Source organism: Chaetodon auriga, chromosome 20 (assembly GCF_051107435.1).
Source record: "Chaetodon auriga isolate fChaAug3 chromosome 20, fChaAug3.hap1, whole genome shotgun sequence".
NCBI classification, from domain to species: domain Eukaryota; kingdom Metazoa; phylum Chordata; class Actinopteri; order Chaetodontiformes; family Chaetodontidae; genus Chaetodon; species Chaetodon auriga.
In genome coordinates, this window is record NC_135093.1 from 21,906,740 (window position 1) to 21,923,248 (window position 16,509).

General features: G+C 39.3%; 1 protein-coding gene across 1 annotated transcript in view; it reads right to left on the bottom strand.

Moving 5' to 3' along the window:
* The window catches only part of rbfox3a (RNA binding fox-1 homolog 3a), a 315,560-nt gene that overhangs the window by 15,598 nt on the left and 283,453 nt on the right, over positions 1 to 16,509 (bottom strand). Inside the window, exon 11 of the mRNA XM_076760027.1 lies at positions 12,362 to 12,440. Within this exon, the coding sequence (XP_076616142.1) occupies positions 12,362 to 12,440 (79 nt within the window). The remainder of the gene's footprint in view (positions 1 to 12,361; positions 12,441 to 16,509) is intronic.

Consider the following 16,509-nt stretch of genomic DNA (forward strand, 5'->3'; position numbering starts at 1 on the left):
GTGGACGGTTCAGCCTCGAGAAACTCAACAACCGGTAAAAACCAAGCAGGCTTTGCTATTACAACACTACATGACACAATTGTTGCACAGCCACTCCCTCAAATTATTCTGCACAAGCCGCAGAATTGGTTGCACTGACAGAAGCATGCAAACTTGCTTCTGATAAAACAGTTAACATATATACTGACAGCAGATATGCATGGGGAGTGGTACATGATTTTGGCTGTCTTTGGGCCAACAGGGATTTTTTAACTTCCACGGGCAAACCCATTGCCCATCACACCATGGTTGCTGCACTTCTCGATGCTGTCCTCCTTCCAAAACAGGTCGCTATCTGCAAATGCCAAGCACACACAAACAATGATGATTTTGTTTCACAGGGGAAAGCCAGAGCGGATGCTGCAGCTAAGGCAGCAGCACAGCTAGATAACACTAAAAACAACATGCAATGTCTTGCCATTGTTGACCCACCATTGACACCCACAGCTGATTTGCAGGACCTGCAGGCCAGAGCCGGCCATGAAGAGAGGCTGGCTTGGAAAAAAGCAGGCTGCTCTTTTTCTAACAAAGTGTGGTACGGACCAAATGATAAACCATGTTTGCCTAAATATTTGTTTCCTCATTATGCTAAGTTGACACATGGAAGAGATCATGTGTCAAAAGGGGGTATGATGAGTGAAATACAGAGATATTGGTTGACAAAGGGTTTCTCTAACTTCTCCCAAAAATTTTGTCAAAGTTGTGTGATCTGTGCTACTAACAATGCAGGCAGAGGCATCCAGATACAACAGAGTGCTCATCCACCACCACAAAAACCTTTTGATCACTTACAAATGGACTTCATTGAGCTAACACCTAGCGAGGGAAAGAAATACTGTTTGGTTTTTGTTGACATGTTTTCTAAGTGGGTGGAAGCTTTTCCCACTTCTAAACAGGATTCAGCAGCAGTAGCAAAAGCTTTAATAAGAGAAATAATTCCCAGATGGGGAATTCCAGGTAAGATCTCATCTGACAATGGTACACCTTTCGTGAGCACAGCCCTGAAGAGCGTGGGTGAGTATTTTGGTATTGACATGAGGCAACATTGTGCCTATCACCCAGCAAGCGGGGGGGCTGTTGAAAGAGAGAATGGTACATTGAAAGGCAAGTTGGCTAAATGCTGTGATGAAACTGGTTTAACTTGGACAAAAGCACTACCGATTGTTTTGATGCACATGAGAGCTAGGGTCAGAAGCAGAAACGGCCTCAGCCCATTTGAAATCCTCTTTGCACGGCCAATGAATACAGGGATTGGACCGGTTAAGAGGCAACTCCCTCATACCAGCCAGTGCGAAGATGAAATGTTACATTATTGTGCAAACCTGTCCTCTGTGCTTTTTAAAATCCACAAACAGGCTAAGGACGCCCTACCGAAAGCCACGGAGAGAAAACTACACGACCTAGAACCAGGAGATTGGGTCGTAGTGAAGGCTCTGAGGAGAAAGAACTGGAGAGCACGCAGGTGGAACGGACCTTTCCAAGTCCTCCTCACCACGGAAACAGCTGTGAAAGTCGCGGAACGGGCCACCTGGATACACGCCAGCCACTGCAAACCCGTTCCTGAGCCGACGGACGAGACAACATCAAGCGTGCGGAGCATCAGTAGGTGAACCAACGCTTTCCCCCGCCTTATGTCTGCGAGGGAGAGAGGGGTGTAGATAACAATAGGACCACACGTTTCTCAAACTCACGAAGAGGCAGGCACACTGAATACGGGGGTAAGCTGAGGTGCCACGGCTGATGCAATGACGCCAACAAATATACAGTGGCGCTGGAGGGGTGACGGATGTAGAGGAATTCGCAGCGTATTCCTGCTCACTGCCACCATCGTCCTGCTACTGCTCCTGCAACAAGGCACATCTCAGCCTAATCAACAACAGGGGTGCGAAAACTCAAACAGCAGCTGCAGAGCATCCAACTGCAGAAGGAGGAGAGAATTGCTGCCAGAGTTTACTCGCTCCCCACTGAAGCCTGAGGAAAATTCCTGGTACACTGTAGTACTATCAACAGCCAGAAGGATTACAAACGACAGCTGCTATGTCTGCACACAACTTCCTCACGGAGTGGGGGACGCAATACCTGTGACGCCACGACCACTGAACATTTCTGAGACCTTAGGCGTCATGCTAGCCTTCACCCTGGGGGTTTCCCTGCAAAACAGAACTGTGACAGACATGACTAAGAGCATTAACATGTGTAACATCAGCATCACCAATTATGGAGGTTCAACGGCTAGATTCTGAGACCAAAGACCAAAGACTCTGAGAAATGGAGTCTGTGGTCTTGGCTGACTGACGGAGGATGGAAAGTGACATTGCTGAAAATACTGACACCCTTTCTCCTTTTCCTGACAGTATTTATGATTGTAATCTGTTGTGGTATACCTTGCATCAAAGCTTTGATCACTTCACTGGTCAAATCCTCTGTAGGACAGTTCATGATTCAGTCGGAAGATGATCCCTCTCTGGACTGGGTTCCACCTTATGCTAATCTTGATGATTTTTAACACTGTTGTTTAAATCTAGCAATATTGCTTATGTTGATTACTCTCTTAATTGTTAATCTAGCAATATTGCTTGCTTTGATTGAGTTCAGTTTTCATAAATCGTCGTAATTTCTAACTGTTAATCTAGACTTTATTTACTTTATTTCCTTTCAAATTTTCAATTTTCATTTTTTACTTTATAATTATTATTATTGTTATTATTATTACTATTATTATTATTTGATTTTTTTTTTAATTTTCATAAAATGTGAGTTTCAATGATTAATTCTAGTTTGTTGTGTTAATTTGTAATGTTAATTTGTGAGCGTAATACGCTCAAATGGGGGAATGTAATGGGAATTCTTATTATTCATCTTCTCTGTACTTAATCATGAGTATTCACTGTCTTAAAGCCAAATGAACAACCATATCATATGATTAGGTGCGTGCGTATGTCATAATCTGCTGACCATGTAACCACGTACAGTATGTTATTATGCACTGATTAAGTGAACCTTGTGTCCTGATTGTACAACACATTATGACGTGCCTATTGTGCTGACATTGTTCTGATGATAGAACAAAGTCATCCTGTCTACAAAGATAATATATTGTATATAATCTATCAACTTCTCTTGCTCCGGGCTCTTTCTTGTCATCTCACACTTGAGACGACAAGAAGGGAGTCCGTCTGCAGGCGTCAGAATAAACTCACAGAAAGACAACGAACGACTCTGTGCTTTTTAGTACAAAATTGCCAGAACAATATATATTTTCTTCTTCTTCTGTAGTATAAGAACCCAATGTTAATATCACTCTAAAATAATATAGAACAATAAATACTTTGCTATGACACTTCTCTCTATGATACACAAATACTGGCAAATTACTTTTAAAATCTTAAGAAAAAAAAACATTTAAAAATTTTAAAGTGCATGGAACAGCAATGGATTAAAGAAAACACAATCACCAAATTTTGCAAAGCATGTTCTGCGTACACTTTGCCACAAACATAACATTTTGCCACCAACATTTGAATTATTTGTATCATTCATGTTGTCACAGAGGTTATACACTAGATCTGAAAGGACGATTCGGCAGTCAAATCTATGGCTACCTGTTAATTTAAGTTTAAAATTAAAATTAAACACATAGCGGCAGTGCGCACTGCAGACCAGCATTTGTTTTCATCCAAACTTTGCAAACGTGGTCGGGATTTGTAGAAGACATACTGTATGTATGCTGCTCACCATAAAATGCTGTTACTATAAATAAATAATAATAAAGTGATCCGTAAGTCCGCGCTCCCCCCTACGCTAAGCAGACATTTCGATAACATTACCGCGAACCGTAATCACCACATAGGCGGTAGGCTACATAGTGTAGAAGAAGAATATAGCTAGGGCCAGAATTCAAAATCACTTAGTGACAGATGACGTAAATGACAATCATTGGCCTTTATGTTAGGCTTCAATTAATTGGCTTAAAAAATAAGTGGACTCAGCATGTTTAGCCTATTACAAACTAGCATCTTTATTATCTCCTCCCCAAAAACAATAAAAAAAAAACATTTAAAATATTTATTTTTTTCACACCTATAAAAAAACTTGTACGCACAGTGCGTATATTATTCTGGCTGGCGGGCCACTGCTGTCCAGCATCCCAAATCTCAGCCACTCTCATTGGTTTCTTCTGAAAAAGTAAAATGATTAAAAAATAATAAAAATGATAAAAAATACAGTTTCATTTTTTAAAAGGTTCGGTAGTTTCTTAAAATAGCTGGCCTTGATGTGGACTATTTTCAGGCACAGATTATTCCACATTTGGTGCTCTAGTGAGTATTGCAGCAGGATGGTGTATGTGGGATTGAGTCAAGATAAACTACAGTGGGTGTACATGGTAATGAAGGACCATGTCACCCAGTGTAACAGTGTGGGGCAATGATTTGTTTTTAATAGCTTTTGGACAACAGTGGAGCTCTCTGGCACAGATGAAAAAGATACAGTATGTCAGGTATGTTTGTAGGATCAAGCCATTGTTGGTTTTGGTCTTCTAATGGAATTCAGTAAGAACAAAAACATAATTTGCAATGCAATGAGTTTTAATACCTTACAATAGGGATTGTAAGTGGGAGTCAGAAAGCTGTACAGTGTATGGGGGCATGTATTAAGAGGCTCCAGACATGTTAATTTAAGGCCACATTTCATCTGAAATAAAGAAGAAAAAAAACAAGCTGAGTTATTAGCCATGGAGTGGTGGATTTGTCCAATCCTTATTTACTGTAAAAATGGCTTCATCCTTGTTGGAAATGGCAAGAAAGCAAGAGAAAAGATTGGAGCCAGACACAACAGTGGCAGCAATGTTCACTGTTGTGAATGTGTTTGTGTTTGTGTGTGCGCATGCATGCATGTATGTGTGTGTGTGTGTGTGTGTGTGTGTGTGTGTGTGTGTTTGTATGTGTGTCCAGTCAGTCTGGTATATCTTCAAATGAGATCAGTGCTTATTGACTGAACTCTCTTATCTCTTATCTGTGGGGTAAATTGCCTCGGTTGCTGCTTCACTTCACACTCCCCTTTCTTCCTGTGCTACTGACTCCCCTCTTTACGATCCCATCACACACAGCAGGAACGGATGCTATTTACTGGTGGGAGAGTTTGTGTGTGCGTATACGTGTGTCTGGGAGAGGGAATGAGATTGGTGGGTAACAGTGTGCTTGGGTGTATTAGGCGTTCCTTGTGTTGGTTTTAGCACAGCATAGTCTGTGTTATAGAGTCCAATAACAAGCCTAAATTTCCAGTGGGGATGATGATGATGATGATGATGATGATGATGATGATGATGATAATAATGAAGGGGGGGCTCTGACCACAACTAGTTGTTTAAGATGAAATCCATAACTTTCAGCAATGGAAATAATGTTTGAACTACAACACTACAGTCACACATTGTTGTGTGTAAATGGATTACTAAAGTACATAACACTGTAGGAGAACAAGAGACCTGCATCTAACCCCCACACATGCCTTCAGGAGAGCTGGGGAGGAAAGACATTTAAACTACAAAGGGTTACCTATCAGTTAAATCGTTTTCATGGAGATGCTAATCCTTTCTTCCAGCTCCACACCAGATAAAAGTGTTAAAACCACCAGGATTGATGGTTAACAGGTCTCAAAAGCCGGATTACACTGACAAGTTGTAAATCAGACATTCCTGGAGCAAACTGTTTTGTGTGTCTGTGTGCTTTCTTTTCTACTGCATCAGGATAATGCAAACGATATGTCTCATTCAACTTTGGATGTTCCGACAGCACTAAACTCATAATTTGTATGGTATCAATGTTTTCCCCATGTTTCTAGCTTGTAAAATGACAAAACTATGATTCTCATTCTTATTCTCATAAGCATTTTTGTCCAGGTTTCTACTTTGGAACCATACTGCTATCTAGAGACTAGTAACAGTTAGATTTCAGATACGTGACATGAGATAGTTATAATTAGTAGTGCTTAAATTCACCAAATATAATCTGCCTTTCCTTGTTTCTTTGTTCTATTAGTTAGTTATACTATTAGTTTTTTTTTCTTTTAGGATGAAATAACAGCGTTCACTGTAAATCATTCTAAAGCGCGCGAAGGCCTGTTTGTCACAGACACGCCCCAGAGCGCTGGAGGGTATATTCCCTGCAGCCAGCTGCAAACGCTTTCTTCTCTTTCACTTTTTTCACTCTTTCTTTAGTTTCTCTTTACTTTTTTTAGTTTTCCATTTTCTCTTCATTCCTTTTTAGTTCTTCTTTCAGTCTTCTTGTAACTTTGTTTTCTTGTTCATCATTTGCCTTTTTCCCATCTGTTGGTGCGTTATCGTAATCTTTTGTCTACTTTTACTCGCCATGTTAAACCGCATAACATTTTCAAAATTAAGGCTGAACTCTTCTTTTCTTTAACTGTTAAGGTAATCATGTAATAATATTATTGTAGATATTTTCGACCGGCCATCGGAAGTATTTTCAACTTTATTATTAACTACAAAGTTTTGCCATACGATCATCAACCTCTTTGGACCAAAATCCTGCAGCCAGCCTCCACCCATCTGCCTGGATCAAATAGCCACCGAAAGAGCTACTCCTTTTCTGTTACCAACACAGGAGGACCAGCCCCTGAAACATCTCTGTCCAATATTAGCTCTCAACACTGCGCTTGACTGATTCTTCCTGTTGGACCGCAGTGCAGATCGGAGCGATGAGCGACAGCCGGGGCCCATTTGGGTCAGTTTGGAACAATTCATCATTGGAGTGCCGCTGGCACAGAAGTAGGCATCCTCCATGCTGCATTAGAAAGAGTTGGTGTTGTGGGCTATAACAATCTCAATTCTCATTAGGCTCGTAGTCATTAATTCAAGAAATTAACACTACAATCGAGTCCTTATTTTCTTCAAACTACTTCTCACTATTGCCAACCTCATTCATATTATTATCCTGCTATAGCTTCTTCATTCAGTTGTTTATATTGCATCATACAATCCATATCATTCATCATATCATTCATTATTCATATCTGTTCTCATTATTGTGCCAAATAAATAGTACTTTTCACTTAAGTCGCTGTCGGACAGTGTCCTTTTGAGCTGGAAATAGACGATCGCTGAATCGAGACCTTAAGCTTCAGATGATGAGACTGATCTACCATTAATTCATTAATTATTATCAAATAAGAATTAAAAAAGAAGAAATAAAATCCTTGTTATCTGATGAAGGTTGGTGCCCCTTTCTATATTAATGCAGTGCAAACATTAAACACACAGGTTTAATAACTTAATTCCCCTACAACACACATAATTCGTCAGTATGAGATGATGTACTTCTCCATTGAAGCTTCACTGTGGAGTTTCTTGCCACTAGCGGTGCTATGGAGCAATGTTTTGATGAGTGGCCTCCCATTTTACATAGGTTTAGTAATTTTTTTAAATAGTCATTTTATCATTTAATGGCAACTCAGGTTAACATAACTTTGTATTGGATGGTGATAGGGTTTGCTTTTCTAAATTTGAACCATGAAAACTGTGACTTGCAGCATCTCCAATATCTCTTGCAAAATCCGTTTGCATTTATTTTGACACATTTAATGACTAAAAATAAATCTGTCACCTGCATTTGTGAAATTGGATGCTGTTTTAAACTGGTTTTATTATTACTGTCATATTTAAAGGTGGCAAGCTATTGGCCAGTGCAATGACATTTTAGATTTCAGCTTAAAAGCTGCAAAGTATATTGACTTCCTTTGTGTGTAATGTGAATATGTTTTGCTAAATATTTATGTAGTACATCATTTGATTCCTTCATACAGCCCCTGTAATTTGTTCTTCTGATTGCAGAAAATGCTTAGATAAATGGATATTTGATTTTAGTTGGTCACAGCTGAACTTCTTTGGTTTGTGTCAAGTCTATAAACCATTTCTTATTCTTTTCACATTGGCTTTCGGTGAACTTTGAAGACTGGGCCTCTAAACCTTTTTGGGTCTGTGGTCTCATTTTTTAATTCCCAAAATCCCTGTCAATAGAGATTTGTCAGAGTGATTATATTGAAAAACTGAAATACATCAATTCAATTAAAAGTAAATGCAAATGTTTATCTAGCTTAGAAACTTTCCCTCTATCCAGCCTTTGTATCAACTGACCCAGTACCCATCCAGAGTACTGATAACAAAATAGCGGTTATCTGGGGTTTTGATGCAGAGTTGGGATTAATAGGTTGAATGGCCTTTCTATTCTCTGAAAGACCCTTCAGTACTCATCAAGATACCTCTGCACACCAACCTGACAACCTCTTAAAACACACAGCACCTGAGGGTTGGGGGTGGTGGAGGTTGGTCACCTTGAGAGTCAATCTCCTCATGGAGAATGAGAGGAAAACAGACTGAAAAACTATTTCAGGCTGCAGTTGATAAAAGAGAGCTTTAAATAGAATGACTGATCTAAACACCTGTCCATGCACTGGCTTCACTGTTCTTTTTTGTGCTGACAACTCATCTTACTGAAAACTAATTAAACTGATGCAGATGAGAGAGCTTGTGTTTCCAATGAGAATCCTATATTTCCCTCTTTTGCTTGACATCCATTAAGATGGTCTGTGGTGGTTTTTGAAAGTTACTCTAGGGTTTCCTCCCTGGATCTACACCTGTTTTCATTTCAACCAATCTGTAGTAAACACTAAAAAAAACTACCCCATAAAACCCAGTAGATCCCTCCCGATGCTAACAATAACAATCAAGGAAATGTGTTAAAATTACTTATATATGAAATAAATTTAGATGCCTCATAACTTACACAAATAGGTTGGATTGAGGTTGCTCTGAGACAGTATCTTAGTATCTTGTTTTCACGGTTTTGCCTTCATTTGACAGTAAATAGTGAAAAGGCAAACAGCTGTTTTCAGGAAGGAGTCTCTTTGTAAGTTGATTTACAGAACTAACAAAAAATAATTGTGAAAAAACTTTAACCATTCATATCACAGCTGCAACTTCCACTGAAATGATGTCTACGGAAAATAGTTAATAGTCATTCACTACTGGTTGGTTAGAGCTTTTAGAAGTGTGTTATCAGGTGATATAGGGTGAAATTTTCTGATCATCAGGCGAGTGTAAACCAAAGCAGAGCTGATAGGAGAGTGACTATTGGACTTATTTACACAAATGTGACTTCAAATGAAAGATAATTTGGTGCTCTGTGTCTGCTGGATGTGAAAACATACAATTGTTATGGGAAACATGTTAGACTACCTATGTGTTTTGATGTTTTTCTGCCAACTAGTGGCCATAATGTGATTAATGCAATTTTGACATAAGCATGACATTAAGATGTGTTTGTAAGAATTTAACTGAAGAAGATCACATTCTCCCATCATTACATGAAACAGAAACAGGTTGTGGAAATAGTGTCATTTTCTCCTTTAAAGCCATTCAGCAGTCATTAGATACCTCCTGGGAATGGCACGATGCCAACAATCAGTGGGGTCTAACACACTGGTGCACTTTTTGCAATGACTACCATAGCTCTTGTTCCACACCCTGCTATACATAACTTCCTCTTAGATTCAGATTCAGAAATACATCCTCTCACTTTTTGGTTTCCACAATGCATCACTTTCTGCAAGCCATTTTGTTGCAGTTTCACCTCCTTTGGTCTGAACAGCTCTGAGTCCCATTAAACTCAGCTCCAGTTATTGGCTCACTTGGAATTGAGTTCTCTAAGGAGGTGGAATGACTGTATTATGTTCTTAATAAACCTAGTCTGAAATTTGTTGCTCTAACTAGAATTGCTGAACATTAGTGCTTTTAATGCATATGGGGAAATAACTAATTGAAACAATAAAGTCACAGAAAGTAGATGGAGTTAAGACTTTAAAACTGCACAAAAGGCCACCCCAAAGGAGCTGAGTTGTGGACCAATAATTTAAACAGGAAAAGAATGAGAAGGAAGACTAAACGACTCCTATTTCATCTCTTTTGACACCCTTTTCCACTACTGACATGTCATTGCAAGCACATTTAAGTCAACACAGAGCAACAAAATGTTCTCTTTCAAAATAGTTACATTGCATCAATAAATGATAATGGGAAGCATCTTGAGAGTGTTTCTTGGGTTTCAGGGTCACATTTGCTACATTTTTGCCTCGAGTTATTTTGTTTTTAGTTTTCCATCAAAGGGGTGAAGAAGGAGATCCAGTGATTTCATTTGTTGTTTTTTGTATGTATGTTTTGCAGGGAAAGAAAGGGTCTCCCTCTTTTCTAGTAGGGAGTGAAGCGACTGCACCCTCCTCTGTAAAGGCTAGCCTGCAACATCAAAGATGAAAAATCTCCAATCAGTATTCAATGTAGAACCTTTGTTTGTCATATAAATATTAAAATTAACTCTTCTCTTTCCTCCAAAGAGACATTCCTCCTTTTTTCCACTTGCTTCTTGTTTAAGTTAGAGTGATTTTGTGCGCAAAGTAGTTCTAATTCTAATTTTCTAAAGTGACAGATTGTGTGTGTGTGTGTGTGTGTGTGTGTGTGTGTGTGATTGCTGTATATATGTTGTACATGAGAATGATTTTAAGTTAGATTCTGAAAACAGTCAGTGAGAGACACAAACTAAATGAGCTTTATAGTCCCAGCTATGTTTGGAAAAAACACTATCTGTTTTTTTGACAGGAGAATATTGCATTTCTGCAGTACTTTTGCCAATGTGATAATGTCTGGATACCACCATAACTACCCCAAAACTTCTAACTGGCATTAAGCATTGTAAACAATTGCCATATAACAAGCTCTCGAGTGAACCTTCACCAAAGAGGGTGGTGGTGGAGACTTGGTCACCCAGCCCTGCCCACAAAGGCTGTATCTACATGACAGGTGTCCACAAGAACGGGCCATCCTAGTCCAGAATATCTCATCTGCATATAGCCACAAATAGGATTTTAGCATAAACTCTAAAGTACTAATTAGAAATTACTTACATTTAATTTTTCTTGTAGAAAGTACAACTTGGGACCCACAAGAACCAAACAAGGCACAATGGCCATCATCCAGAGATATTGTGGGTACAATAACTCACTTGTTCAAGCCATTCAACCCAATTCTATCTGTATCACTCTTATCATTATTACATAGATCTGACAAGTTTGTTCTTAAAAGTTGTGTTTGGGGTTACAGCTCAGAATGTAAGGCACAATACAGTTTGAGATTAGCTGATTGAGTATTGTTGCTTTTCAAATTGAGAATCAGAAATAAAAATTGGATTTGGATTTGAGGATTGGATTGGATTTGAGGGATTTGGATATGGGGAGATGGGGAAAAAGGGAGGAGTAATTTGAAGACAAAAGAGAAGAAAATGTAGAGCAATAAGGAGGAAAAAACATTGGCCACTGTTTTAATTAAGTAAATGAAGAGGAAAAATGGTCATAATTAATGAAGGCTTTTAGCTAGCAGCTGCAAGGGAGGAAGGTAGGTGTTTGGGGTACACTTGGGGAAAGTGGTAGGGCTTTTGATTTCCATCACTACAAGCATGTCAGCACACAGCATCAACTCTCATCTGTCGGGAGTCCAAAATGCTACACCAAGCAGCAGCTCCAGCTGTGGCTGGTTTGCTGCCAAGAAATTTGAGTTTTCTCTCCTTCCCCTACTTTTCCCTCTTTTGTAGACTACCTTTCTTTTTTCTGCTGTAATCTTCCACGTTTATGCATGTAGTAGATGGTCATTAATCTTTGGAGGAAGTCCCTACCCAAATCCACAAAAGAAAACAAGTTGTACTTTCTCTTTCTCCCCCCATGCCCTGGGGTGCTCCGTCTTTCTTTAGAAAGATTTTTTTTCATCTTTGATGTTAGCTGCAAAGCTAGCTAAAAACAAACATTAACCATTTGACTATCTCCCCCAAAATTTGAAGAGACTGTTTCCAGGGAGGAATTCTCTGTCTTGATTGGATTTCAAGCAAGTCACTTCAGGCCAATGAAATTGAATGGGGAGTTTGAGAATACAGCAATGTCCCTTTTTCATTTACTGAAGTGGCAAAGATTCACATTAAACATTAAAATGGATCTCTCAGATCAAAACACAACTCAGGAACAACAAGTTGAAAGGTAAAATAGGCTCTTTTGTTGAAGATCAGCAAATCAATTGATTTGAGTTATTTGTTTATTGTTAGTTGTTGATTTAGTTTAGCAGTTCATATGAATAGTTCAGCAGACTTTGGTGGTGTCAAATGGGTCTCCCATAAAGTTAAATATTCGTGTCCAGGTGACCCAGTACACGATGATACCTCATACAGTCTGGCACAATATTCAGCAGCTAAGAAACAGGGAACAGACTCACCATAGTGCCCACACTGTATGTGGCTGCAGGACCAATCGTATGGTGATATGGGTCTGCTGTTGCATAGACTCTGCCATAACTATAGAGAAGAAAACAGGCATAAACAGTGTTTACTACAGAAATAGATAAAATAGAATAAAGTCTTACAGTAGCTTCTCCAAGACTTCAACAGACAAACATATGGGGCTAAGTGTAATCTATGGATATTTTGCAAATATCAGGGCATGCATTTATCAAACATAAGAGTATCCCTTTTGGGAATTGTGCAGAGTGTTTGAATAGGATTTAGATAATATCTAACTCAGAGTTAGAAAATCTGTCAATGTGCCTTGACAGCAAGACTAATTAAGCAATGGTTTGCACTTATGGTCCAGTCTCATGGTCCATTAGACCACAACATCAAGGCACAGCTGGATCAACCTGCAAGGGATCCCTGTGGGCTTATATTGACTCCCCACTACCACCACTATCTTTATATCTTGTTCCATTTAAGTATCCCTCAGGTAAACACTGCAGCAACCCAGACCCAGATACCTATGATAGAGATATTTCTATGCTGGTATACTACCTGCTCCAGGTTTTTTTTTTTGTGTGTGTGTGTGTGTGTGTGTGTGTGTGTGTGTGTGTGTGTTAGTGGTAATTTAATTAAATATAAAATAATATGCCCTATGAAAGTTTAACATCTGATGAAATTATAATGGTTGTTAAACTAGATCCAGCTTTGTGTGAAGGAATGTGTATCCAAAACTAATTTAATATGGTAATGTAGTTCAAGTTATGGTTCTAGTTAGAGTGAATACATCCCAAAGAAAAATTGTTTTAATGCTACTAGTCTTTATCTGAACAAGCTTATTTGGTATCTCAAATTTAGAGTTCTACTTTTTCCACCTATTTCCCATTGTGTGAACATATGATATTGTGTATTTACCACTTGGCTAGGAACTCCGAACAAGGACAGCTCTGCAGCTTTAGAGGACATTTTTTTCATATCTATGAAGCATATCATGACATATTGACTTATTCTCCAGACACAAAACTAAAATGGATTTAAACCAGTGCAAGTCAAACAGAAATTTCATGAGTTGCGAAATACTGTTGATTATTTCCCCCTTTTCCAACTCCAACCACCATACAGAAACCCTTTGGAATTGTGGCTTTGATTGCATAGATTTGATAATTGAAAGGGAGAGCCAACCAACTACAATAAGTATGCATGAGACACATAAGGCACTCTGTCGTCGATTTTAACTGGGGTCCGGAGGAGAGATCTATAATCATTTCCCCCTCTCACTCACCCTTAGGACAGGATGTAAATGCAATCGATGTCTCCTTATAAATGAACATTGTAAAGGTGAGAGTGTGTGATTGCAATAATTTGTTTTACCCCTTTCAATTTATGAGAAAAAAAGGAAGAGTGTTTTATCTTTCAGATGATGGGGAAGGATTGTGATAAAAATAATGTCAGCCAAAGAGGAAAAAGATAAGAATTTATTTAATGTTTTTTTTTTTTTTTTTTTTTGGCAGAGTGGTAATAGTAGTAGATGGCTGAAGGGAGGGAGAAATAAGATCATTAATGAAGAGAAAAGGGAGAAAAATCATCCTTTCAGGTGGGGAAAAAGAAAAAGGAAGGCATTGGGGAAAAAAGAAATATAGGTTTGTAATGAGAAAAAAATCTTTAGGAGAAAGAGGTTAAATCAAGGGACACCCAGTAAGCAGTTACAAGAAATAATGACAGAATTTTGGATGAAGTTAGGACGTTTCTGTGATGCTGTCCCATACTTCCCCGTCTTCTATTCCGTCTTCTTCATCACTTGCCTTTCTCCTCCTCTCCTCTTTGTCTCCCCTTGCTGCAATCTCACCCTGAAACTCTATGTCTCCTGACACTTATTTCTAGTCTTTTCACTGGCACTGGCTTGGAACTAATCCCCTCCCTCAACGCCCATCTCTTTTCTCTTTCCACCCCATCCATTCCTCTTTCGTTGATGACACAAGACCACTTTATTTATATTCCTCCCTTCCTGTCGTGTTTGTTTATTCTCCTCTAAAAGTAAAAGGAAGCCAGTGTAGGTCTGGAGGGCAAAGATAAGAGGGCAATACTATGTGTTAGACCATGTGTTACAAAGGGAGACCTAAGGAAAGGATGGCAGTGAGAGTACATGGAGGGAAAAAGGAAGGAGCAAGGTTAGTGCTTAGGGCTGCAAATAATAATTATTTTCACCAATGATCAAGCACTTTTCTAAGTAAATCTAAGTCCTATCTAACACATGGCTTGATGGAATCAGTATGACTCACCCTTTCTAGTGAAATGGTATATAAAATGTGTTCCAAAATAAATACAAATAAATGTCTCCTAAAGCTGTTTAAAAATCATAGAACAAAGCTGTTTTCTTCAGTATAAACAATAATCCAGTGATGTCTGTTTCCATGGTTCCAGTGTGAACAGGTGTTGCTCGTAGCAAATGGAGCTTGACCTTTCATGGAGTAGATAAAACCTAGAACAGTACAACAATACGACTGACAGGCTATTTGATGGTATTCTGAAACATCACAAAATATGGCATGACTGTGACATGACTAAGTAACACATGCAGTGAGCACGACATAAACCTGTAAATAATAATAATAGAGTAAAAACTGAATACAACATCAAATAATGCAAAGTTTTACATGATTCATAATTTAGTCCATGAATTTCAGTTTCCCACAGCCCAAGGTGAAGTGTTGACTATCATAAAACAGATAGCCGCTAAACATTGTCATACTCGCACAACTGTTTTTCATTCTTGGCAAGTCTACTAAACAAGTTTTTGACTAATCCGTTGACTACAACTGTTCCATCCCTGGGACCACAAAAACTGTATAGAACTTTCATGGACTGACAATATAATGAAAACCTATATGTAATAACATGTAATACATGTATTGATAGGATATACTATCAGCTTTTGTTTCATTGTGTTTATTTCAAAATGAATGTTCATTTTGTAAAAATGATCCAGGTACAATACAGTACAGTAACTGAAACCCAAAATACAAATACAAATATACTATCACCAAGAATGTGGGTGTTAAAGGGTTGTTTCAGTGCTAGTGCCATTACAATTACAATTATAATTTGTCATTTGGCAGACGCTTTTATCCAAAGCAACGTACATATGAGATTGGGAGAGAACAAGAGTAAGTGCCATAACGCAACTTTCTGCACCAAAAGGGATATGAACAGCAGAGTGACATGCACTCGTTTGGGCTGGTTGAAGACCAGGTGAGCTGCTGCATTCTGGATCATCTGCAAGGGTTTTAATGAGCATGCTGGGAACCCTGCCAGTAAGGAATTACAATAGTCAAGGCGTGATAGTACCAGCGCTTGTACTAGGGTTGTGTTGCATGCTCAGACAGGTAGGGTCTGATCTTCCTGATGTTGTACAGGGCAAATCGGCATGACCGAGCAACACAGGCCACATGCTCTTTAAAAGTTAGTTGGTCATCAATCATGACACCCAAGTTTCTGGCAGATTTTGCAGAAGTGAGCAGAGCTTAGTTAAGCTGGATACTGATCTGTTGTTGTATAGAGGGAATGGCCGGGATGACAAGGAGCTCATTCTTTGACAGGTTAAGCTGAAGGTGTCGCTCCTTCATCCATGCTGAGATATTGGCGAGGATCTGTGCCGAGACTGTGGAGTTGTCTGGCAGGAATGAAAGGAGCTGGGTATCGTCAGCATATGAATGGTATGAGAAGCCATGTGAGTGGATGACTGCACCAAGTGTGGTGGTGTATATTGAAAAGAGAAGGGGTCCAAGCACCAACCCTTTAGGTACCCTTGTGGACAAGCAGTGGGATTTAGACACTTCTCCCCTCCAAGATACTGCAAAGGATCTCCCTGAGAGGTGGGACTCAAACCAGTGGAGAGCAGATCCTGAGAAGCCAAGCTCAGCGAGTGTGGAGTGGTGGCTTTAAAGTGCTAGTGATAAATGATGGATTTGAATCTAATGGTCAGTCCTGATTGCTTCCTCTGACCTGTTGTCATATAAATGGCATGTGTGTGCTGGCACTCAAGGGAGACAGAATAGAGGTGGAGTCTCTCAGTCCTCTGCCCATCCACCGTACAACTCAACCACACTGCCCATGTTTCCCCTTCAGATCAGGTGAC